At 33.1% G+C, this 27,846-nt stretch overlaps 1 protein-coding gene across 4 annotated transcripts in view; it reads right to left on the bottom strand.

Annotated features, from left to right (window-relative positions):
* Positions 1-27,846, bottom strand: part of LOC149488603 (E3 ubiquitin-protein ligase RNF19B-like) — an 83,437-nt gene that overhangs the window by 29,322 nt on the left and 26,269 nt on the right. For all 4 annotated transcript variants that reach the window (XR_016315592.1, XR_016315593.1, XM_089695143.1 and 1 more), the window contains exon 2: positions 2,493-2,587. Coding sequence is in view for 2 of the 4 variants with exons in the window: in XM_089695143.1 (XP_089551269.1) it covers positions 2,493-2,587 (95 nt within the window). In the remaining 2 variants the exon portion in view is untranslated. The remainder of the gene's footprint in view (positions 1-2,492; positions 2,588-27,846) is intronic.

Genomic DNA, 27,846 nt, shown 5'->3' with positions numbered 1-27,846 from the left:
AGACGTTATTGAACTTCTTTACTACATATGGTCCAAAATAACAACAAAACACACGTAAATTAAACTACAATAAACACTATTTCATAACAAAACAAACGTAATATTAACGCATTTAACATAACCCAAGTTATGCATTATCGTTAACAAAAAACGTGCCAATTGTGTTGCAACTTTCGCAATCATTATTTACCTTATGTACGTTGTGTATAGAAAGTTACATAGTTAGAACACAGAGCATGTACATCTTGGTACGGTGTACGTGACATTTGTAATTGTGCGAAACGCGAAATTGTGTATATTTGCATATAGTTACTTCGATAATGATTGAAACTTCAAGGCGTGTGATGGGTACATAATCTAATAAGAAATGATTCCGACCCTTATTTTGTAGGAAAAAGCTATGGGAAACTAAATGGGAATCTCTACCCTATACTAAGTAGTGTGTAAAATGATTCTGAGAAGAAAAAACCACTTCACTTAATTTACAGAAACTTTATATTTTAAAATTTTAAACTAGAAAATAATGGAATGAAATACGATATTTCATCAATTCAGAGAACATTAAATCATATTCAAATATGATGCAATTTTTTCAAATGCAGTTGTTTATACTCTTATCCAATTTTTTATACATTTCTAGGCTTTACGTATACATATATCTAGATCATACGCTGTATTATTGCAAGGTTACCTTCGCAAAGAACTGTTTTATTATTACTTACTATCATTCATCATAATGAATCAGAGTGGAATCAATAAAGCCTTCGATCTATATACATTCCTATAACCACGCAACTACCTAGTCTTTTAAACGCCCAAATTAATATACTGTTTATGCCTCATAGTCGAAACTACTTCTATTTTTACCCATACATACTACATAGTGTACGTGTCCCCTAGCGGGGTACGGGGCAGATGCATTAGGCAAATATAAATGTTTCACTGATGGATTTTCTTTATGAACAAGTAGGTGATTAGCCTTCCGTGTCCTGCAAGACCGAGTTCTTAAGGGAAAAGTAACTGTTAGCCTTCTGTGTCCTGCAAGACCAAGACATTCTTTTTCTTCTCTGTTCTACGCACTCGCGATAACCGCTGTACCAAGGAGGCGGTCGGACATACCTACATAACCCTTATAATTACCATTTTACAGCGATGCATTTCGAACGTTGAACATTTGGGCGTCATTATTGATTCTCGTAATTTGAGCATGATATCGATATTTGGCTAATTGCTAATTATTCGACTCTTGATAAACGAAATGCACTCGTTCATCGCCCTTCTTTATCGCCGTCCTTCAATTATACTTTTGCGTAATTATGGTAAAAGGTTACATTTAAATTGTGTTTTTTTTCTGATCTTAGTTCATTATTTTACATAATAGACGTCTTAGATGGGAAAAGTTCTTATAATTTCTGTAATAAACGATATGACATAGTTACTACGATTGACTAAAAAATAAAATATGAAAAAATTACATGAATCTGTTAATCTATTTCTCAAGCACAGTTTGGAATTCGGATGCTGAAGCTTACCTCAACATTAACTTGTAATTATTTACTTATCTTAATTCATACATTTGAACGATCATTTTTGTTTACATTTAATCAAAGTTCATAAATAAACTCAGGAAATGTGATAAAAACGTTGTTACATATCAATTAATTTAAATGGTTATTTTCAATTAATTGATTTGTCCCGCTCCATTTCCAATGGTATGCATATTAAATACATTTTATTATTATTTGTAATATATTTTAAATAGCATAGTGATTTAATTTCGTAGTCTATAAGTATCTATCGCAAAAATGTCTATTAAGAAAAATAATTATCATGTAACTGTATATCATCTTCATCATCAGATTCGTTCCCACTGCTGGGACACGGGCCTCCTATGAGGGTACAGGCCATAATCCACCACGCTGGCCAAGTGCGGGTTGGCGGATGTCACATGTCGTCGAACTTTGGATTCTTCGACATCTCGATTTTATCACGAACTGTATATAATCAGATGTTATACTAATTTGGAAGAAACTATAAGTTCACACAGAAACTTAGTTCCAATAATTATCTTCTTCGTATTGCTAGTCACAATCAATATCGCTGTTTCTAAGCTATACATACTCCAAATATATAGGAAAACGCAATACCCTCATGGGTTGGATTTAACCATTAACAGAAAAACCCTCGTCTTATGCCGTGATTCCCACGCTACACCCGGACACCGCTATTAAACACGAGAATTGAGGTATCTACTCGAAGATAGATGTAGATTATTTCATCTATTTATATAAAAATTCTCATGTCATAGTTTTTAACCTAATTCCACCGAAAAGGCTTATCTATTTGTATCATATTATGTAATTGTATAGAAGAAATCTATAGGTAGCTTTGAAGTCAAGTATACGACATAGTTATAACGCTAGGTAATAATCCTAGAAGAACAATTGTTGGGTAAACTAATAACTGGTAAAATATAAACAAATATAACATACCTCTTCGTCTTCAGCTATGTATTGGACTGCAGCCTGCTTCGCTTGCGTTTCAACACCACTCAGTTTCACGGGCCGGCCGTCTGCTTGGTCTAATACTGTGGGCAAACGATTGAATATAAATAAAAAAATATATATATAAAAACAATTATAGAATATTGAACAAGGTAGAAATTGCATTTAGAGCAAGCGGCTAACAAACCTATATTTTCCTTCTTTACTTGCCAGATTTTAAATGTGAAAATTATATGTTGGTACAGATGTAAGAAATAAGGGACAAGCAATCAAGTGTTAGAAAGTGGATGTCGGCATAAACCTACAATTATAACGCGCCTCCTAATATATGAGAGAAAATCTCAGGCATCCTATTATTATAACTACCAACAAATCTTATTTGAAATGGCGCTTAAATTCGCAACAAACTCGGCTTCTACAGGTAAATTGGCTTGGAGAAATTTTTGCGTTTGTAGTAGTGTATGGTCAGCAAATAAAAAAAAACAACATTTTATTTTTAGTTTTTATTCAAGTATATAATATTAATATTATTAATATTTTATTAGTTCCAAACATTACTTGACGACGCGGTTGGCGCAGTGGTAAAGCAACTGCCTACTGAGCCGACGGTCCCGGGTTCGATCCCCGGTCAGGGCAAATATTTGTGTGATAAACTCAATTATTTGTTCTTGGGTCTGGGTGTTATTATCTATATATGTATTTATAATATTATATTTATCGTCGCCTAGTACCCACAACACAAGCCTTTGAGCTTACTGTGGGACTAGGTCGATTTGTGTAATAATGTCCTATAATATTTATTTATTTATTATTTATTTATTACAAGCAGTGCCGATTTTTACTTCAGTGAAGACGTGTATGAATTAGGTGTTCTCCGGCCAAAAATGTAAACCACGGTAAAAGTGAAACTGTTCGAACGGTTCCGAACACTGCTTTGTGTAGCGCATGTCGCGTGACGGTCGGCTGCCGAGTAGGTATACCTACTCGGCAGCCGCGATACACGCGACATGCGCTACACAGACCAAAAAGTTTGAGACGATGTAATAAAAGTTTCACTTTAATAACAAACAATATCAAACAATAACAACAATCAACAAATAGTTTGGAAAATCCAAAAGTGCACGCCTCATATTTTTTTTTTAATAATTATTTATTAATTATTATTTTTGTTTATTTAATAACAATTAAACCACATCGAATCAGACCCTGAAAAATGAAAGGGTTCTATTCCTGAGCATACTCAAGCGTAAGAGAAAAAAAAAAGACTCGATTAGTAAAGTATTTCGGTCGCTATCGTGTTAACAAGAAAAAGGATCCGCACATACAGACACACGGACGTCCAAGACAGAACTTTTTTAAACTGTTTGTTAACTAGTTTAAATAACAAAATGACATCAAAAATATCATGAATGTTAAAAATAGTGTTTTTTCTTAATATGTGTGTGTATGTATTATCTTACAAGTGCAATGTATGATACATAAAGACATTTTAAGTTTGAAAAATCAGATGTTTTGCGCGAAGTGACAGTAGTACCCACCTCAACGCTTCGCTTATGAGGCGTGCAATACAAAATTTAACAATTAAACTACGTAATAATTATAATTTTCGAATGAAATGTGTGCTTTATGTTCTAACGGTACCAAGCGACTGACGCCTCACGCCGGACTGCACGAGGCACCTGCGGACAGCGTAAACTGGTTTATTCTGGTTTTGTGCGTGTTTCCACTTTCCACTATCAAGTGACGATTTATTTATTTGTTTTGTTTCGTAATTATTATGGTCAAATATTAATTACGAAACAAATTTTATTGTTTCACGGTATTCGCCTTGTCATTGGCTCAAGGACGTAAAATTGAATGATATATTATTTTTTTTATAAAGTCAAAACCATTTTCTTTAAAACATAAATCAGAGTATTGCTAGGGATAAGTATAAAATTAAATAGTAATGTTAGGATATCGAAACATTTTTGTATAGGCTAGAACGATATAGTGGAAACGCGCTCTAAGATCTGAGTAATATACACACCACTACATATGCAAAAATTTCTCGAGACTAATTTCACTGTAGTTATTTATTAATTTATTACTGTCCCGCTTTTCGAGTAGGTACATGCGTAATCGAATTATATAACTGTGCCAAATGACAAATAAAGATTGCAAACCATTACCACAATACACAGATCAATACGAGAATCGTAAGGATTATTTACAGATATAAGAATACCCTTACGATTCTCGTAAACACGCCTGCTTGTGTGCGTGAGCCATTTCGAACGTTTTGTATGAAGTTTCCCTACTGGTTGTATCTGTATATTGTGCCATTACAGTAAAAACCCAAATTAATTTAAACAATGTTTACAAAACATTCACTTGTTTGTAAACAAGTCAGAAGAATTTGGCATTGAAATATTTCCTACGTTTCAATTATTAATTAACATACCTATATTTGTAATTGCATGTAGGTATATTATACATGAAATAATTTTCCAATATTTCACAATGTTTACCCCAATTGGTAAAGTATTTATATTATTTTAACAATATAATAATATTAAGCGCAAACCAAATTATCTTTATTCACTCGATATTTCCTGATAAATTGTGTAAAAAATAAAAATACGAAAAAATATGTAAACGCACTTGAATATAACCTCATTTATGTAATCATTAATATCAATTTAATATTCATCAACATAAATATCGAGAAGAAAACTCTACACTTATCTTATCAAAACAATCCGTCTAGAATAACATATTACGATAATCTACCTCTAATCTTTATTTAGCATTTGTTTTGTTTTAAATTTAGGAGAAATCGGAATAAAATAATGGATCTTTGCCTAATTGTCTCCAGATGCAAAATTGTGTGAAACACACATTTAGAATATGTATCTGTCAATGAATGGATTCTGGATAGTATACAAATAGCTAGTCTTCTTATATATAAAAATGAATCGCAAAATGTGTTGGTAAGCGCATAACTTGAGAACGGCTGAACCGATTTCGATAATTCTTTTTTTATTATATTCCTTGAAGTACGAGGATGGTTTTTATGCAGAGAAAACGTAAATATGTACCACGGGCGAAGCCGGGGCGGACCGCTAGTAGAAAATAAAAATAAAGAACGCAAAAATTCATCACTAGATCCTAAGATTATCTCCAATATAAACTAAGCATTACCCCACACTAATGCAAGACCTTTTACACCACAACACATACACTTTTAAATTACACCATGGAATATTACAATTAACGAAGATTGACGCAAATCGATCGATATTGTTTTTTTATCCATACTTAGTACTTATGACTATTAATAGACTTGGAATGTAAACAGAGTGGCGGATCCGTCCTTGTTGTAGCTATAAATACGTTCTAAAAGTATATGTATAATTATGCATTAAAAGCGCTAAAAACTTTATCAATAAATTATTTATTGCTTTATAAATTGCATATTTTATCAGTCTTGAATATTTTAATTAATAAAATTCAAAAATATTAAAATTGTTTTAAGGTAATATAACAATAATATTGTAAACCTAAAAGAATATTCTTCTGTCCGTCTATGTGCTAAGCTTCAGAATAATGTTTAATGAAATTATGCTTAAAGAAATCCACACGTTCATTTTGGGAATGCCCTTTGAAAAACAAAACGACATTAGTTTACATCCTCGCCCCATATTTTTTCTCAGACGTCGCTCGCTAATCGGTCACATTATTATTAATGTTTGGTTCAAAGTACAAATTGAATACGCAATCTTATCGTGATTACTCGAGCGCGATTTAAATGGCGCACCGTATTACCGATCACGATTTAAATATTAACACGACAGCACTTGATATTCGTTATCTGCGACGATAAGACAAGTGGGAAACACTTAGTCATTTTGCTATGCACAAAAATAAACATTTTAAATACCGGCAATTTGCATAATATGTGAGACCAACCTGGCGCGGGTTTACCCGCATTGTATTGGTCTTAGCGTGATGATATAAATATAGCCTTCCTCAATATATTATAACACTGTAATAATTTTAAAATTTGACTAGTAGATTCCTAGATGAGCGCGTTTAAAAATCAAATAAACAAACTCGAATAATATTAGTAGAGTATACAGGGTGTCCCACTATTGGTATACTAAGCGCGAAGGAACTTGTAGTTTTGCATACACTGATCACGTAAAAAATACTTTAAAAAAAAATTACGTCCAAAATTTTTTGCTAAATTTTTCCTGAAAATCCATGTTTTCTTCTCAAGCTTCGCGTAGCCGGCATATACCGCTTCTCTAATATGAGCATTTTATCTATGAAAACATAATCTTAAACGATAGCTCACGTGCTGGTGGCAAAGTTGGGCGGCTCGCTTGTTATGGGTGTACACATAGAGTTTTAAGAATTCATTTATTTGAAAAAAAAAATGCATCTGGAATTTTTTAATTATTTTTTACGTACTCAGCGTATGCAAAACTATAACCTCCTTTGAGCTTAGTATACCAACAGTGGGACACCCTGTATACATACATAAATTAATCAATTTATAATCCACGAGACGAACATAAAACTACAAAAAAATACCCTTTGATTAATCAATACATATAATAAAATTCTAGAAAAGTGGTGTCTGTACAATGAAAATATGTAAAAAAAAATTAGCAGGGGTTATTACTAAATCGATCCCAAACCCAAAACTGTTGTTAAAAAAATTTTTGTCTGTTTGTCTGTTTGTCTGTTTGTCGGTTTGTCTGTTTGTCTGTATGTTTGAACACGCTAATCTCAGAAACGGCTTATCCGATTTAGATGCGGTTTTCACTAATATATTGTGGTAAGCTTCATTTAACATTTAGTGTTTATTTCATGTCAATCGGTTCATAAATAAAAAAGTTATGACCATTTAAGTAATCACAGCGAACATTTGCTAAGGCATTCTATACATGAATTACTTTATTACGTAAATTATACGCTAAAGTTATTCCTTGACATGTCCAGATGATCATATCGAAAGTCCCCAAGCGTGGGGGGGTGGTTATGCTGAGGGGGTAGTAGGGGGGGTCAAAGGACCTTTATTTAGATTTTTGCTCATAAGTCTAAAACCTGCACAAATATGTAGCATTATGGTTACTTCTAGGTAAATTTTCTATATAAAAGGTCTTTGAAATTATGTCGTAGGTATTATTTTTAACCCCCGACGCAAAAAGAGGGGTGTTATGTCCGCTATGTGTGTATTGCGTGTCTGTCTGTGCCACCGTAGCTTGCTAACGGGTAATACCAATTAGATGCGTTTTTTTGTTACATTAGTTGTTTATTATATTATATAGGGGTAAGTGGGAATGAAAATAACGAATGTTAGTTGTTAATGTAGGTTGTTAATGTAGGTTGTTAATGTAGGTTATACCCAAGTGATATATCAAATGAAAATAGACGACATGTCAGAAACAATTAGTCAAATTTTATCAAAATCGGTTCATCCATTTATTTGATATAGGGGTAAAAGTGGAAATAAATAAATGAATTTTATCAAATATACTCAAGTGACGTATCTAATGAAAGACATGACGTGTAAAGTACAATAAGACATATTTTATCAAAATTGGTTCATCCATTTATTGGATAAAAGTGGCAATAAAAGTTGTCAAATATACCTAAGTGGCATATCAAATGAAAGGGCATGACCTGACGTGAGAAGTATAATGAGGCATAGGTATTTAATCAAAATCGGTTCATCCATTTATTATATAGAGGGGTAAAAGTGGGAATGAAAAAAAACGAATGTTGTCTGTTATACCCAAGTGATATATCAAATGAAAAAAGATGACCTGTCAGAAACAATTAAGTAGTCCAATGTTATCAAAATCGGTTCATCCATTTATTTGATATAGGGGTAAAAGTGGGAATCTATACATATAATAAAATCGTAGGAAAGTCAAAACTGTACATTGAATATTTTTTTAAAAGAATACATAATCCATGATCTATAATCGATATAGAAGCCAAAAATATAGTTTTTAGAATTTTTGTCTGTTTGTCTGTTTGTCTGTTTGTCTGTTTGTCTGTATGTTTGACCGAGCTAATCTCGAAAAGTACTGCATAGATTTACTTCAAATTTTGCATGAATATTCCTAAGAGGTCGGGTGAGGATAGTTTAAACATATTATCATGATATCACCTTCGGGTGAGGAGCTGTGAACCTTTATTTTTCTTACATATTCCGTGTACTACGACAGCGTACAATCTAAAGACTCATGTTTAAATGTTGGTTTCGAGTAAGCCATGCTATTATCTAGCTTTACAAAATAAAAACTATGTAATTTACGTAATTTGGGCAGAGAAACAGTTTAATGAATTTAGTAGTATAAAGACAAATCTGAAACAGCGCCATCTATGAGATTTCGTAAAAATCAAATCAATTTACATGTTAACACTACTGAACATACTGTTGAAAATTAATAATTTAAATATAATCATGTTATTTATTTAACTCTTTAACCCATATCTTCCCTTCCCTATAAGGTGCGCTTATATTTCGTGTGAATATACTACATTTTTAAAAGTGAGGGTAGATGTTTATTATTTTAAGTCAAACTAGACACCATTACAATCTCAGAGCAATATTACAATTAATCTAATATTGATTGTGTTCATTGGTTACATTTTTAAAATCTTCGTGTTTTATAAATTTATAAAGAATAGAAAAAATTCGATCACGAGGCGGGACTCGAACCCACATAATTTCGTGATCGAATGTTTCTATTCTTTATAAATTTATTATTTATAAATTTATATTTATAAAGCATTTGAATGTCATAAAACCCAAAATATCAAATTCAATCTTTGTGTTTTGTGAATTTTCACCATGCGTTCCCACAAAAGGTAAGTTGTTACTTTTATAGGTATTTATTATTTATAATGATAGCAATTCATGTTTTTTAAAGTGAAACTTTTATTACATCGTCTCAAACTTTTTGGTCTGTGTAGCGCATGTCGCGTGACGGTCGAACCGTACGATAATTATCGTACAAATACGATAATTTTGTGCCTAAGTTTCACTTTTACCGTGGTTTCATAAAACCACACAACATTTTTATTGGTTTTATAAAGGTTTTATATTACACTTTTAGAATGAAATAATAAAATGATGAATTCTTTTTGACTTTTACAAGATTTTGAGGTGCGTTGGGAACAGTAGTTTGTTGATAAAATTTTATTTGTAAGTAGCTTTTTTTATAGATTTACAGTTAACTTTTGATTTTTTATTTACAGATTCAATGTTCATAAAATTATATCGCCTTTGGAAGACGATTTCTGCTGACAATTTTACAACACCACTTGAAAATTGATGATTTGATGATGAAGATAGTGGCAGCGAGGATTAAGTGGAAATTAGTAATCATCCGCTTCGTCAATTTTTGACTGAAGTTAATGTCCAACGTATGGTTCAATCATTGGAAGTATCTCGGGTAATTTTGGAGGATATTTTTCAGGAAGGAGAGAAGGAGCAGCCAACCACATATCAAAGTACTACGTTTTAGTACCGAAAAAAATGTTATTGCCAAATGAAACATAAATTTTGCACTCACAACTGTACAAGTTATGATTTTTATTCTGACTTTGCTGTTATCTGATTATAATATTTATCGTTATGGCTTTCGACCGTACTGGGATGAGAGTACATGATATACTCATCATCCAGGATTGCACAGAGCATTTTCACACTGAAAAAGATGTTTTCTTTGAATCGTAGTTGCTTCATTTATTTATTTTTAATCATTTTACATAATATGTTTTATATTTGCCCATTTTCATTATATTTTATAAATAAAATGGAACCAACATAACTTTGTTGTGTATCATTTCTCTATTAATAACCCGTAGGCATATTTTCCAAGCGCCCCATTTAAGGTGCGGTCCTGAAATTTTAATGTATACTTTTGCCTAATATAAGCTCAAGCTCATTTTTAGATGAAAATAACAAAGAGAACTTATTTATTAAAATTTAGTAGATAAAAGAAATTATGTAACGATTTTATAAGAAAACACAGTATATTTATTAGGCGGCGGTGATTTTCCAGGCAAAAGATATTCATCAGCTCAATAAAATTGAATAGTATGTTGTTAGTTATTCTTTAAATTCACAGATTGTAATGAGCATTTCCGCATGCAAGTTGTATCGTAGTTTAGATATATTATCATAGTTTTGACACATTAAAGTTCCAACAAAACCCTCAAATTTTTAAGCAGAGTTGAGCAAGATAATTTAAAAAATGTGCTGTGTTAAGTATTATAGAAAAGGTTAGTTCGTTGATAATTATTATTTCTTAATCATTTACATGTTGTTAAATGTTAGTAAAAATAAACTTTGACTGTTAATACTTTTGTTCAGTATTTACCTGTATGATTATTGCTTGGTAATTAATATATATATTTTCATGTCGTATAGCTAATTATAAACATAAGTGTGATGTGAAACTAGCTGGATTTATTTTTACACACTCACAGCCATATATTTTATATTAAAATAGTGTTAATAGTGTAAACCATAATATTTTTTCACAATTAAAAATATTTCCTTTTTTCTGATGGTATTGGCATCGAATTAAACCGCGCTGTCGTTTCGTTCACTAAAAGTGATGTTATGAGGACCGAATATGTAGCCGCCTCAACTTACGGAAACGAGAGTAACCTGCGTTGTCTGTTAGTTATTGTATAGTCGAATTTAACGTTACATGGAAATTGGAATCTAAATATATTATGTATACTTATATTAAATCTGTACATGAAATATATTTCCTAAATAACTATCACGGGGTGATTAGGGATCGACACTGATGCCAACGAAGCAAACAGTAAAATTTTTGTCCGTCTGTCTGTCCGTATAACCGTTATAGAAACAAAAACTACTCGACGGATTCAAACGAAACTTGGTACAATTATTTTACATATTCCTGAGCAGAGCAGTAAAAGTAGAGTTAAAGCTACACAGAAATCATATTGTATGAAAGAAATGTTCTCCTTATTATATAAAAAATATCTCCCGACATCATAAATGTATATCTTTTATGGTTGACTCACAATAACACGTGTAACTTCCGATAGCTTAGGAGTTCGAAGCTTTCTGATTATATTTGTCTATAACACTCTCAGTCCGTTTCAACTCAATTTTTATTTTCATGCATCAGTGCCACCTAAAAAATCTTTATCTCGAAAATCGAGCAAAGCTAAGAAAATGAGAAATAAGGCGCGGGTCAAACACAAGCGGCGCGGGCGCGGGCGTGCCATAAGCGCACCTCTTGAATCTGTTTTGCACCACGTCCTTCTTATACATTTTGTATGAAAGAATTTTGGAAAGGCGACGAGGCGGCACGCCACGGTTGCGCCGCGGGCGTACCGCAGGCGCGCTTCCCCCATCGCATCCAAATAGAGGTCAATTCACGGTCATACACAATCAAAAACAAATCGGGTGGTAGTAGACCGGGAGATACTGACACAAAATTTCGAGTCTGTTACAATTTTTACAAAAAAAAAAATTGCAGATTTTCGGCGGTATGGCGACCATTTGGAATCGTCCGAAAAGTATGGCATGGCGATTTTCGTAAATGGCTGCACGACGATGGTTGAATTGTTTTTTTTAAATCAACACATTCGCGTCGGTATGGCGGGCTGTAAGTCACACCGGAAAAGTATGGCATGACACTACCGCCTACTTCTTTTTTATGGGCTATCGGTAAATTCTAAAATTTTTGTGTTACAAATCGTTTGACTTCGCTATTTTTCCGACGAGTTCGACTAACGCCCACGCGACTAAGCCGCCGGTACCAGCGTTCACACCATCGTTTTTCTTTTTGTCATTGCGTACTAAGACCCCTGTAGAACCGCCATCCTGTTACAAATGACTCGAAATTTTGTGTCAGTATCTCCCGGTCTATAGGAGACGGTAGCCTGTCAGTCAAAAATGTGTTCTCTCTGTGTGGAATTATATAGAGCTGCTATTACATACCCTTCTTCGTTTTGTTTTTAAAGGTGAATTGAATTAATCGATGAAATGATTTACACAGGTGATGGCAGTAGGGAAAGTGAAAATGAAGAAGAGCATAATGAAAGTTCCCATGTATTTACAATGTCAGAAATAAAGATAATCCTGATTTTGATTGTGTTTTTTATTTATTTGTAATTGTAATAATATTGTGGAATGATCAGTACTGTAAATACTTTTGAACTGAGATTTTAATGATAAGATTTATATGGTTTAAATGTAAACCTGTGTTTGAAAACCATATTTTATCTATACTAATATTATAAAGAGGAAAGGTTTGTATGTATGTATGTATGGTTTTCACGCATAAACTAGGTACTGGACCGATTTTGATGAAATTTGGCACAGATAATCTTTAGACCCTGAGAAAGAACATAGGCTACCTTTTATTGCGAAATATGTACCACGGGCGAAGCCGGGGCGGACCGCTAGTACAATATAAATTTTGTGTTATTTTAACCTTCTTTTCTTCCATCATTACACCAGTACTACTTTAAAATTATGTACTTTAAAAGTACTATAAAATTTTCCAAGTAAATTCCAACATTTCCAACAAAGATATATTTGCAATCGTGGGGTTATCCTCGCTATTTACTTACAAGGAATTATCAAAACAAAATCGTTACTTTCAAATTAACGTTACTTTCAAATCTCTTTTAGCACAAAAAACATAATTTTACTAAATTATGCATGAAGAAAATGCATTTAACCACTCTATATAAATATCATTTTCGGACGCCAACAGCGCGCCCGATGCGTGCCGGCAGCGCGCCCGAGGCGCGCCGGCAGCGCGCCCGAGGCGCGCCGGCAGCGCGCCCGAGGCGCGCCGGCTGGCGCGCCCGCGGCGCGCCGGCTGGCGCGCCCGCGGTGCGCCCGATGCGCGCCGCGCCGCTTGTATATGTCCCGCGCCTAAGAGTTCTCAAGAATCGTTAGAGGTAAGAGGCTTACTATAGGCCGAAAACAACATGTGTTATGCCGAGAACCTGAAACCGCTTCACAACGAGAATTGCGGCTCACAGCTGACCGCGAACGGCATGTACTATCCCGTGAGACCGAAACCTTCACTGAGAGGGTATAATGTCTCACAGCTGATCACGGCCGTCATATTTTATCTCGAGAATCTGAAACTTTTACTCAATATGAAGACCGTTTGACAAATGATAGGGTGCACCATAATATTATTCGATCTCTTGAAGATGAACATGAGCATAAGCAATGACTAGAGTAAGGACGCGAATATTACAATTAATTGAGACAAAAACGATTAATAAGTTTGTTTAATGAAAGATTAAGAATTGAAACTATTCGGTCTCTGGAAACGGACGAATAGCGAGAGGCCCCTCTTACTGCAGACAGATTTCGACATAGTCTTAATGACTTAGATTAGAGGTAAACATAGAAGATCAATCTACGAATTCGGTGGTGGGGTCCGACAAATATAAAAGTGGGTTTGCTTATAACCTCACAATTGATTACAGATCATCTTCTGTATAGGCGATATTAACGTAGTATGTTATTTTTGTAATGCTTTAAAGTGGAGTAAGGACAATTTTAAAACATGTTTCATCAGGTTAATTCGTATGTATGCAGTTTTAAATCGACATTAGAAGCTTTTCCTCAAGATGGTGAATGGTGATATTAATATAAAATTGTTATAAATCCTGAGTGCCGATAGACGTCCGTCTATCGGCACTCAGGAACTTCCTGGGCGTGTTATAACGCCCAGGCCACAGTATTACAATTTTTTCTACAGCAGGGCGACGAATGTATTTTCGCATAGCAACGGAGGGGAACTCGCGGGGGGTCAAGTGACGCGGGCCACGTACCATTAACATGCTTAGTTTGTGGTACCGAGCGCGAAAGAAAGTCATCGTGTTTTTGTTTTGTTACTATGTAAACTAACGTAATTTAATACTTAGGTACAATATATTCTATAACGGTGCGCTCAAACTGTTAATCTACATTTAATTTAGATTATTATTTGAAATACTAAGTAATGTAGAATTTAAATCACATTCATTCATGTTTTCCTCAGATTTTCGATTTCCTCCGATTTTAAGATTTTCTTATCAGTGTTCAATTTTAATTTAGTTAAATTTTATAAGAGACAATTAAGAACATTCAAAAATAAAGTGTCACGTATTTTTTTAAACGATGAATGACGAAAAACGACGTAATCGCGGACGAAGTCGCGGGCAACAGCTAGTGTTAACTAAATCTACTCTATTTGAACAAAGTCTTCATTTATAAAAAAATATCTTTCAAGTGCATTTCATATATTTAGCCAACAACATGCGACAAATATGTTCTCTACAGCACAAGCGTTTGCATTGAAATTGAACTCAAAAATAGTTCGTAAATTAAAGCAAAAATAACGAAATACATGAACGCCTCATGAAACTCACAAAGGCATACGCGATCGAAAACATTTGCCAAGTGTATGAGAAACGATAGAGTAACAGTATACAATTAATAGTTAATACGTTATAACTCACTTCTAGCGTAAACTTTCATTAACATTTTTAATTGAAAAGTACCCAATTATGTTCATCCATTTTTAAGTCCCAAGAGTGTTCTTAATTCTTTTCTTCGCGCAATAACTAATCATTTCTCGTAATACTTCTGTCAGTTCATAATATGGTCCCATCGGGAAAGTTCTTCTTAAAACAATTTTCATTATTTTCTACCAATGTTAGCAAGTTTTCCAACTGTTTCCGAGAACTCGAATTTTAGCTAGAGAAGATTGAACGACCCTGGATAATGAGGATCATTCGTGGAATTTAAAGAGGCACGTGTAGGTACAAAACATTTAATAGAATCATTATTTTATAGCAATTATCGACTATTTCAAAATATCAGTGTCAGAATAATATGATTTATTTTTAAAGTTACTAAGAATATGAAAGTCAGCTATTAAGATATCGCTATGAAATTGTTTTTGTATCTGGGGATAGTTAAAATCTAAAGAGAGATATATCTACGAGTAGGCTACTTTTTACCGGGGTGAAATATCTCATTGCTATGAGGATTTTCTTTACATACGCGGTCGAAGCCGCGCACCTTGAGCTAGTGAATATATAAAGCTTCTTTATTCAACAAATTGTTACACTACTTACAAAACCAACTATGCCTGAAAACAGTGAAACGCCGATGTCGTCAACTAAACCTAACATTGCACATCTGATAACATCTTAAGCCAATATAATGAGATCGCTGACATGTTTAAGAAGCATGCGAAGTTAGCAGAGTAGAACAAACTTGTAAACATAAGATAATAGGTATTTACTTTAGCAGGATTATAACCACGACCCTCCTTAATCTACTTTCTATACCTTGATAAGATGAACATCTGTTGCTTCATCATTACATACGACACTCTTTTAAGCAATAATTTGTTTAATTGTGTGATAATAGCTATTTACTTTAGGAGGATAATAACCACGACCCTCCTTAATCTAGTTTCTGTACCTAGATAAGGTGAAATATGTCATACATATTATCATTAATCATTATCACACGCCTCTCTTATAAATCGACATTTTACAACATCATTTGTATTCTTTTACTCTTCAAAATGAAATTACCACTCATCACGACCCCATTTCGCACGTTAATGCCGAAATCAAGAGACCTATTTACCGAATGAATTGAACCAATTGCTTAATTACGAACACTCGAGAACAGCTGTGATTATTATGATCGCATCCCAAACGATCGGTAATCACGTTATCATTACCAGTAATGACTTTATCTTTCCTACTCATATCAACGGTACTAATAAGTACTATCACAATGTTTTCCCCATTCGTTGTGATTAATGGCATGTCTGGTATTATCTTGCTAAATTTAAGAGTCATTTCGCCTGATGACTCTGTATATAACTGTACCTACTGCGTATTTTGATTTAAATTATCGTGCGAAAACAAAGTTAATTATCGTCTTAAAACTCGAATACGTTCATGAGTACTTTAGATACTTACTACTACTATTACTTTTAGATCACTTTTTCTATTTCAAATAAACCAGTTTTTAAGTCTTGTACGATTATATGAAACTTGAATATAATATGTTATGTCACTCTTCGGTAATATTAATGCATAAAATAATGTTGCATAATTTGTGCAAAAACCTCAATCTGTTGCTTCATGGCAGCGTGAAAGACAGACAATATCCAGCAATAAAAAAGAACGACATGATGTCCATTGTCCAGTCAAATATCCAAAACTAAAACCACATAATTATTACCCATATGCTAGAAGATAAATATTAATGCTAATGCTGTATATTCTTGTCCATATTTAGAACACTGGATAGCAGCATTCACGAGAACAACTAGTATGTAAATGATCGAATCATTGCAGTAAGCAGTAGGTAACCTCCGCAAATTGTAATTAATTGACCAACTAGTTACATAAGCTGTTGCAAAAGTGCATAAACTAGAGCTATATCTGGATTTAACTATGAGTCGCTGAGTTTATTCTGTTATAAATATCTATCTTCGATAATTGTTAGGATGGATATCTTTTCGTTGCACAATTTTACGAGACACACTTAAGTACCTACCTAAACAACGGTTTTAACAAATTTTAAGGAACGAATATTTAGGGATAATTAATAATATTAAGGGACTTTTTAATGAAAATAACACCTGAATTTTTCCAAGTTATGATACGAATTTCTAACATAATAGGACTATAGACTTATAGAGCATAGCAAAAACGCTCAAATAGTGCAAATTCTTCGTACAACACTGTAAGCGAAAATCTCTATTCGTCTAGCTCTCAACCATACAAGGAATGTTACCCAGTTACCAGACATTTGTATGTATTCCCACGACCGCTTACACAACATTCACATGTACATTGACATTACCACATAGTCGTAATCGCCTTCAAGAATAACCGCCTGTTAAAATTAGTTGGTCATTGAGAAAGTGAATTCACGTATCCCTTATCGGGGTATAGGGCAGATGCATTATTCAAACATCTGTTTCAATTATTGATTTTCTTAAGGGATAAGTGACAGTCAAGCCCATACATACTGCTAGACTGATATATTGTTTTCCTTCGTCTCCACCGTGAATCAAACACAAGACCTCTCGGTTCTAAACACATTAAACACTGTACCAAGGAGGAGAACATTGGATACCAAGCAGTACATATTACCCAGTAATGTAGTGTGATTGAAATTGGCAGTGCAATGCCTTATCAATTATCACTCATATTATTCATTATAATTGATATGTTCAACTCGCCGTTTCGACGAACGAAGCGTGGACACTAGCAGACAGACATCAGACAGATAAATAATATTGCGTTCATGTTCGTTCAGGAATTTATATAAATCGTTATTAATGTGATTTACACACACACACTTTACCTTTTAAGTTTTAAAACGTATAATTAATTCAAGTTGATGATTCAGCCATAAAAGTAAAACGGTTATTTTATGTGAAAAAGCTTTGGGAAGATCCGGTATGGTGACTCAAAAGTTAAAAAAATGTTTGAAAAATTTAATACGGCACATTTTGCGAATGAGCTTTCGAAGAATGTTTCAAATATTTAATTTAATTGTGTTGTGCCCGTTTTTAAATCATACAGAACCCTTTTACAAGGGGATATTTAAAGAACAGACAAACTTATTGAGCTAAAATTAGAAGTAAACAAAATTTAATAAAAAACAGTAGGTATAGCGGAAGTTCTTACTTCCCATATGAATTAAGGCAGATGGTTTCACATCTGAATTCATGTTTAATAAGAAAGGACAAAAAGTAGCATCTGTTACGTTAAACCTTTTTGTTCTTTTGGAATTTCTCATTCTCATACCGAAATTGGGACGAAAATATCATGAGATGTTTCAACGACTCCATTGTACACAAACATAATCTTCAATAATAAAAAAAACGCCTTAAGCGATTATCAAGCTGCTAAATTGTTTAGTCATCAAAAGTATGCGCGTGACCAATAAAAGAAAATTGCAGATCGTATATTTGACGTTTCAGCGATAACATATGATTCAGATGACACACTTAAAATGCAAACGACACCAAATAAGTTAACAAGCGATGCGGAAACATGATACCATGTATTGTTCTAGTTACCCATCGGGATTTACTGTTCTGCAGTTGATTTAGTTTACAAGTTAACCTACTAGAGAATGTGCATTTATAATGTACAAAACTTGAGTCCTAGAACATCCAGTAATGTCGGAAAATCCATTTTTCACATCGAACCATACATCATTCTAAGTACCTTCAAGAATGTTTCTGCGTAATACTGAGTCATATTTAAGGACAAGTCAGTTTGTTGCACCGGTCAAGATTTGTTAGTAGCATTGTATTAAATAAGAAAACATTTAACAACAATGTAACGTATCTGAATCTTTTAAAAATCCATCGGGTAAACATCCTCTATAAAAATATCATTAAAGCAATTCTATACACGCAAAGCTTTAATGATAATGTAAAATAAACCACACAAAAACGTGGTTATTAGTTAAACAGACATTCCGAGCACACAGTGAGCGTAATTACGAGCTTGTGACGTACATAATAATTAGAATGACGTAAAACCAAAAAGTGCTAATCCATTCATATCCCTATCGAGTAATCAAGAAGGAAACAATAACACAGAAGAATACACTAGATATTCCAAAAGGAAAACGTAGAACTGCAGTTGTAAAACCCGTCGATGGCGGTATCCCTGTAGCGGTCACGTGACACGTCGACCGGATCATTTGAACGACAATTCGCTTTAGTCACGTAATGTTACTGGGAACTTGACTGTTGTTTACAGCGCCTTACGAGCGGGAAGTCCCAGAGCATCGGACAATTGCAATACATTGTATGTTTAGATGCGTAGGTATACAAAATGCAAAAAGCTTTATTTGCCTTTGTGAGTGTCATGTAAAAAATAGAACTACTGAAATATATTGTTACCTGCATACATTATGATAATATGATGAGGAAAAAATATATAATAAAAATTATTTGACCAGTAGACAGCTTCTTTGTTCCTGAGTAACGTAGGTTACATTTTGTCTAGTTTTTATTCCGGTTCAGCCCGGCCTTAATGCGCACTATATTTTTTCGTAATATTTTTTGACTATTAAGACTTCCCCAAATATTTAATTAACAGCTAATGAACATATTATACTGTTTAATGTTCATATATTTTGCAATACTAAAATATTTACATCTTTAAAAAACTATTTTACCCATGTATTTAAAACATCGCGGTTGACATTTGTCAATATACGGAATTCTAGAAAATTCCAATACCCTCTGAATGAGACGCACATCAAATTATATGACTACTTGTTGTTGTTTGAAACTGACCTTTAACTATTTGCGCCATGGATAAACAAGGGCGTATCCGCCCACAAATTCTCACATAAAAAAACGAGTTATTTATGCAGTTCTTTGACACATCGCCTACTCTATTCTATTTATGGTTCGCTTTACAATCTGAAGGACTTGTGGTGAATCTAATAATAAACCCTAGTCCCTAGGCCCATATCGAGGTCTGTTTAACGTAAGAAAATCAGATAATAATGGCTTATTTACAATTTATAAGGTAAACTATAATACAATTTCACTGTGTTTTTAGGTTTTTAAACTACTTATTTTGAATCGATTCTAGAGAAACTATAACCCAGTTACAGATACGGCTGTATTTTTTGTTCTAGCCTCTGCAGTGAAACCGCGAATCAAAGCAGCTCAAATTTAATTTATTGTAAGATTGAAGAATAATGCATGTTTTTCTCCGAGATGCTATTTTTGTAATGCCATTTTGTCATATAATTATTTATTATTTCCTGATTCAGATAAAAATCTTTTTTACAATACACATTACATTCGAATTCCATCTTGTTATCATTGTCTTTAAGATTGCCACTTTGGCACATTGTTTAAATATTCAGGTCACTCATACCAATACATACATCGATATGACTCCAATACAAACCGCATATAATATAACGAACCTTTATTTGCTATTTATAAGAAAAATATATCAATAAAAAAGGAACAAAATATTTTCCATGCACATTCCTCAAACACACCTTCCGCATAACGTATGCTCGATAGTGACGTCACGAAGCGAGATACATACTATATAATCTGTTTGTCCACTTGTTAAACGGTCGTTAATCTGACTGGTGTTAATTGAAAGCGTATAGATGACATTAATCTTTGACACGGCGTTTATCTAAGTTATAATTAAATATTTCTGAACCATCATTAAGTGAATAACACCTCTGTTAATAAGTATCTATCTTCAAAGATAGGAGACTCTTTGTAATCATATTTAGAGCCGATTTTATCTTATCAATGCTCTTCTGATCAAAAGACAAATCTGTCCACTTTATTAAGTGCATGTTTATTGAAGCAGTAAATCCATCCATCCATTCACAAAATCCAGACAATGTTATAAGTTATAACACTAGTTCATATTTACTGTTAGTATGACATAACCCTACTATCAGTAATCAGTACGACAATCCTCTATCAACCACCGATCAATAGTATTCACCCTAGAATCACTTGTTGGTCACAATTTCCTGAAGATGGTTCCATAGGTGTAAACCGGTAATCTCCGGTCCACACGGCGTCACATCACCGCGAACTGGTATGCTAATATACTCCATTACTATACACATCCATCGATTGAACGCTCAAATACGTTTTCCGCGTATATTATTAACGAATCATTATCTCATATCATGACTATATATAGTTTACAGATTGCTAATCAGTCGCAATTGCTCACCAACTATAGTAAAGCATTTGTGCGTCCCGTTTTAATATTCATGGAAGTGAAGGTTTAAGAAAAATGTGAGGAGAATGTAAATGAGCTGACAAAATATTCGATAACAATAATGATTGCAGAATCAGACTCAGTCAAATCACATTCCCATAAATACATAGTCTCAGATGAAATAATCTCGTATCAAAAAGCTCTTAATGAGTCGAAGTCCATAAAGAGAAGTTTGAATCATACCACTATTTCAACAAATGCCGTAATCAATGGTTAAATATAACAAAGGTACATTACATCACGGCTCAAGATTATTTACGATTACGTTCTTACAATTAAGTCTAGCCTGTGTCCGGTTCAAATAGGAATTAATTACTGATTTATCAAATAGTGCACTTAGAATTTTCCTGTGAATTCCACTACACCTACTTACAATAAACGATAGCTATTAAATTTGTTCACTAATCTACCAGAATATAACTTAAATAAAGGTCTTGTCCATTATTGATAGTATAATTAACAGAAATGGTACATAGAATTAGTTAATCAAGGTTCTACGAGATGTAATTGCGTATTTAGAATCGAAAGCTCGCTTATCAGTCTTCATAATTTAATTACTGTCTTACAATCTTCTTACTGAACAATTAAGACAAGAGATTATATTAAAGCCACATGCCATTCTCGAATACAATGAACTGATATTAATAGTCAGCTACAGCCAACTCTGACTCAATATAATGGTTATAATTATCGTAATCTCGTTAATTATAACTTCCAATACAAATATGGAGCAATTGCACGTAAGTTATTAGAAAAAAGGTAACGCGTGTATTTAACAGGATAAAGACGTTTATATAGAAGCGGAATCTATTAGCATCGTCACAGCTAGTTCCGGCTTGAATGCAAATTAACAAGTAACAAGTCAGCAGCCCAGCCTAGCGACATTTAAATTAACTGGTTTATAATTTGGAAGACCATTTAGATGCGTGATGATGTTATTCGTCTAGACACTTCGAAATGAGTAATAAGAAACACTTTAGATACCAAAGATAGCGAGATGAAAATTAAACAAAAAACCGGCGAAGTGCGAGTTGGACTCGCGCACGAAGGGTTCCGTATTATGGGGAACCTCCTAATATTTGTTTTTTATTTTTAATATTTGTTGTTATAGCGGCAACGGAAATACATCATTTGTAAAAATTTCAGCTTTCTAGCTATCACGGATTATGAGATACAGCCTGGAGACAGACAGACAGACAACGAAGTCTCAGTAATAGGGTCCTGTTTTACCCTTTCGGTACGGAATCCTAATAACGGTGTAGAAACTTGTAAGAATAAATCTCGGTCATACTCGGTATCACTTGTATGATCTTGCAACCTTCTTTTTAACGCTTTGTCATCAAGCTTATTGCCCGTTACGTATCAAACCTTCATCTTGTACGTTGTAATTTTCGCAACTGCAACGTTATCTGATGTCATCGTATCCGTATAACAGCTGGTATGGGTTTTAGGTTAATTGATTTGATCACAGGGAGTTGATTACTTTAAAATATATATACAAGAAAGTTTTTATTCACATTATTTCACTGTACCATAACTGTACTCACAATTCTATTACATTGTAGGTACTTGCATATGGGAACACAATATGTCCTGAGATAAAACAATTTTATTTTATTAGACATGGATATCGTATTTACATAATATGTATTAATTGTCCGTCTTTTGATTTTTTACAGGTTGCATATTATTATAATGCATTACTTTACTGTAGGTACTGATAACTTTTAACCAAGAATTTTTAAATCGGCCCTATTTAGATTACATTTTATGGGTTTGGGTTAGATATCATTTTAAGGACAAAAAACAATTGCCCGAGCAACATATTGAATATCTACAAACTATTGTGCGTTTCACGAGAGAGTTCCCCTGCCGTTATGTTGGCATACCTGACTGTCAAAAACGTCAAAGTCACTTCTCTTTCACCACTTCTAAGCGTATGCGGCATGATGCCAATCTCTAAAACATTTATAAATTTTGGAAAACCTCGACAACTCTGTAACGCTTCTTAGCTCTTTGACGTTTTTGACAGTCAGGTATGCCAACATAACGGCAGGGGAACTCTCTCGTGAAACGCACAATAATAACATAATATGTGTCAAAATAAAATTCGTCAAATCGCCATCCACTTTTATTAGCGTCTGATGATCTAATTCGCATTTCGTATATTAGGTATTGTCCAAGAAATAATGACTTTTACCAACAAAATACCTAGAATAGAACTGAGTTCATCCAAAGGAGCGACTGCCCACGCAATATATTTTAATTAAGTCGACCTGCTATGTTTAGCTTCGTCAAAGCAAATAAAGTTAAAAGGAACTTGTTTTGTGAGCACTCTAATTACTAAGCCAGGCTTTGATTTTTTTCGTATTACCAATTACTTATTTGTGATGTATTTTAATTAGTTAAAACGTGTAAAAATAACGTGTTGATGTCAAATACTTTATGAACAAATATTGAATTCATAAATTATTTTATAATATACCAATATTTTAAAGGGTATTGAATTATTAACAAACATATCGAAGTAAACACTCAATTCGGTCCATTCATTATTAATCTACGTAAAAACTGAAGATTTGCCTACAACAACCAATACACAACCAACTATATCTAAACTCTCACAACTTTAACAACAAAGACAATACCACAGTCACAACAGACGCATAAACACGCGACAATAATATAATCTACAACAATCCATCAGGATGCAAAGCGGTCTCCAATCCGATAGACATCATTACAATTCCACGCAGGTGTATCCTTGAGATGGCTGCCACAAAGCAGACAGCGTAAGATCTAAAGCCCGTCTGAGGTGACGTTAAAATACGCGACACAACATACGAGTTAATAAACTTTTAAGCGAGTCACTGAGATTACTTTTGATCGAGGTAATCTATACCTTTTCAATAACAATATTTTATGTGGGGTGATTAAAAACAAAAACTTTATAGGTATGTTAGAGATAAGACAATATAATTATATATATAAACAATGTTTTACATTTCATATTATTTAACATCGCAATAAATTTTGTATATAAAATACCTACATCTTCCTAAATCAAAGCAATAATTTATCAGGACATAACTAAAATTAAGTATAATTAAACCTCCTAATTCTTTGATCGTGTTTCATTATACTAAATCATAAAGACCTCAAAAACCCTTAAGGGCTTGGTCTAGTAGTGCAAACAAATGCATCCTGTCATCCTATATGTAAATAATACAAATGTACTAAGGGAAAGTTGCTCCACTTAATTTTTAAAAATTAAATCATTCGTATAATTTAATATTCGTAATAATTCCCAAAAATGACAATTTGAAACAATTTTCGTGAAAATTACACCGGGTGATTTTTTTTATCAGTACACAAGATTTGCGAATACTTTCTATTGATATCTTCAACTTCATGTTTATATAACTGATCAACTTTTACAAAGAAATTTGGACGAAATATAAAAAAAAAATAAGCTTTCCATACAAAATGCATAACTCTATACATTTTTTTCGACCTAAGTTTCTTAGTGAAAGTTGTTCAGTTTAACTAATAAAACGGATAAACAAATTTTGTATATAATGAAAAAAATGTAATGTTTGTGTTAAAAAATTATAAAATAGAAAAATACGCAAATGAAAACAAAAGATATTTATTTCTGACTAGCTTCCGCCCGCGACTCCGTCCGCGCGGATGTCAGTCTTCACGTCTTCTACAGATTTATTATATTATGTATAATATATAGATTTATATTTATAAACCTAATAAATCTTTTGCTAGCATTCTGATGCTTTATCGGTTGCACTGGATTTATCTCTTTTTTTTCAATCGCTTGAATGATATAGGATGGGTCCTTGATGGCATCGAATGCTGAAGTCTCGAATCAATCAATTCTGACAGTAGGCAATTTATGTAAAATCTTGATAATGGTCCATCATTTTATTTTGCCTAAACGTTACATACTTTTTTATATACTCTATTTTTAACGAATGATTCACTCCAGTCCAAACAGCAAATAAGCAGACTTCTGCTTCTGCAACGTTTAGTTGTCCCTGAATTTGAAAAAAATAGTCATGATTCTTATCTATGACAAAAGTGTTATTTTTTGCATTGTATTTCAAATATTAAATTTTTTTTTAACCGCATCTTCCGCATTCATGTCTTTTGCCGGAATTAGACATTTAACTTCTACTAGTCCCATTTTCCCTTTTTGATATGGGAGTGTATAAAGTAATTGTTTTAGATATTCCTCGTTATACTTTTAAAAAGTTATTATTGTCATTTTGCTCATTAGGTAAAGTAATTTCGATATCAGTTTTAAGTTTTTTGATACCTGCAATAATAACGTCATAATCGCCTGCACATACTTATCGATTACACCCTGTATACAATCCACCATCCACATTCATAATGTTTTCCTGTCCTCCTCTCCTTTACGCTGTTCACCGATACATTTTAAATGAGTAAATCTGCTACCACTGAAGGATGTTTCATTGTGATCAGCAAATTTTCACCACTGTTGTCGATTATTTGTTTTTCATTTTTAATCAGCAATTGGGAATCATCAGTTTTGTTTTTTGCAGATTGGTGATGTACCCTAACAATACGTCGAAAAGAGAAAGCATCAACGAATTATCGTTTTCGTCCTCTTTTTTTATTCTTCGCGTCTCTGTTACTTCTGTTTGTTTAGTTCTCAACACCCACTGAATTTTCTATGTTATTGTGATCTTCCATTACATCTGAGTTTTGATGATGTGATGATAATCCATTCGTTTTAATATTGGTACTTAGAGTTGGTAGACTAAACTAGAAATGGCGGACTAAATTTGTCAGCGCGTCTGTAAGATCAGAATATAAAACCAACATCCTGTATTTAAGTTACAAAATTAATAATCAAACAACATGCCGCTACGTTGAAAATGACTAGAAGAAAAAATTAAAACACCTCGGATCAATTTTGGAGTAAACAAATCATTTTCCCCGTATGGGGATTTCCCCGGATGAACTTGGGAAGTTCAAGTTCTCAATACAAGTTTATATTATATTTCGTATTTCTCAAACGAAAAATAAACATTTTTGGAACTTCAAAAAAATTATATTATGAGAAAATTTATGAGCTTACTTTAGTTTTAAAGAAATATATTACATCCCTTTACTGACACCCCGTAAAATAAAGAAATTGTTGCCAATCACCTTTGCAATCTATTTGGTTTCATTAACTTTATGTTCGAAGATAATTTTTTTTCTAGTAGTTACACGCGTATTTTTTTCGTTTATTTTCCATATCGAAATCAAATGTTTAAAAATACGAATATTTGCACAAAACTAAGATAAAAATAATCAATTAACAAAAATATTAAATTTAATGAAGTAGAGCAACTTTCACTTCGGTATGAAGGAAAATCGAGCGTAGAGCACACGTCAGAACGCTCCGGCCCAAGGAGCGCGACTAAAGAAATTCGCTAGGATTTTTCCTAATTATTTTAAATTTAATTTAATATTTAAAGAATTATCAAAATTCAAAAAAAAAATTTTTTAAAGGATTAATACTCATTGGTCTTCAACCAACTCGAATAAATTAATGGAAAAAATAACTTTTAGCAGTATTTATCAATAGATTTTGTAAGGCAAAAAATGGGAAATTTAATGAATTTATAACGTTCTAATTAAGAAAATCATAAGTTTTTCGGCAATTGTATTCAGCAGTTTTTAATAACGACTATATAAGGATAATAATGTGCTGATCAGATTGTGTAAATTGTAATCGGTTGCAACGTAGTGAGTGCACAAACTTAGCTCGAAATGTCTTTGGGAGAAAGAGACTTATCTTGAAGGCCTGATTAAGGTAACATCAAGTAACTTTATAAATGTGAAAAAATTCACGCGCATTGCGTATATAACACTAATTGATAAACAAGAAAAAAAAATTCAGTTTATCATTTCATTAGCCGGGAAAAAATTGTCAAATAACTTGTTGAAAACGCAATTTTGCTAGACTGCAGCCTTAAGAAGAAAACAATAGCTTGCAACATTTCTCATGATTATGACTGATTCCTTCACATGCATATTTTGAAATAAAATATAAGGTAAAATGACTTGCATGTTCAAATAACTGCAATCCGCGTCCTCCAAGTATAAAATACCGATTCGGTTTTTACACTCCCCACTCAGCTATCAATCGATGAATTGAACCGACACGTTGCACAAGAAACACCGATTATTTTAGCTTAACTTGTCTACGATTAAAAAATATCGCTGAGATTGCAAGAACTTTAATTACATAGATATTTCAAGTTTCAACGAAGAACATTATTACTGAAACGTTATATCCTTGATAAAATCTTGTAAGCCAAATTTTAGTGTAACTATTGGCTTTTGTGTTAAAAATTAAAATATTCCCTTTATATATGTCACATTTTTAATAGCCAATAACTACTTCTACGAAAACCTTATGAATAGAACTGAAATCATAAATCCGAATATAAACTCTAGGCAAATT

Source organism: Colias philodice, chromosome 5 (assembly GCF_061535455.1).
Source record: "Colias philodice isolate Cphi_HAF_F1 chromosome 5, ilColPhil1 Martin Lab GWU primary, whole genome shotgun sequence".
Classification (NCBI taxonomy): Eukaryota; Metazoa; Arthropoda; class Insecta; order Lepidoptera; family Pieridae; genus Colias; species Colias philodice.
Note: the sequence above shows the minus strand (reverse complement) of the source record. Positions and strands in the feature narration are given on the sequence as shown.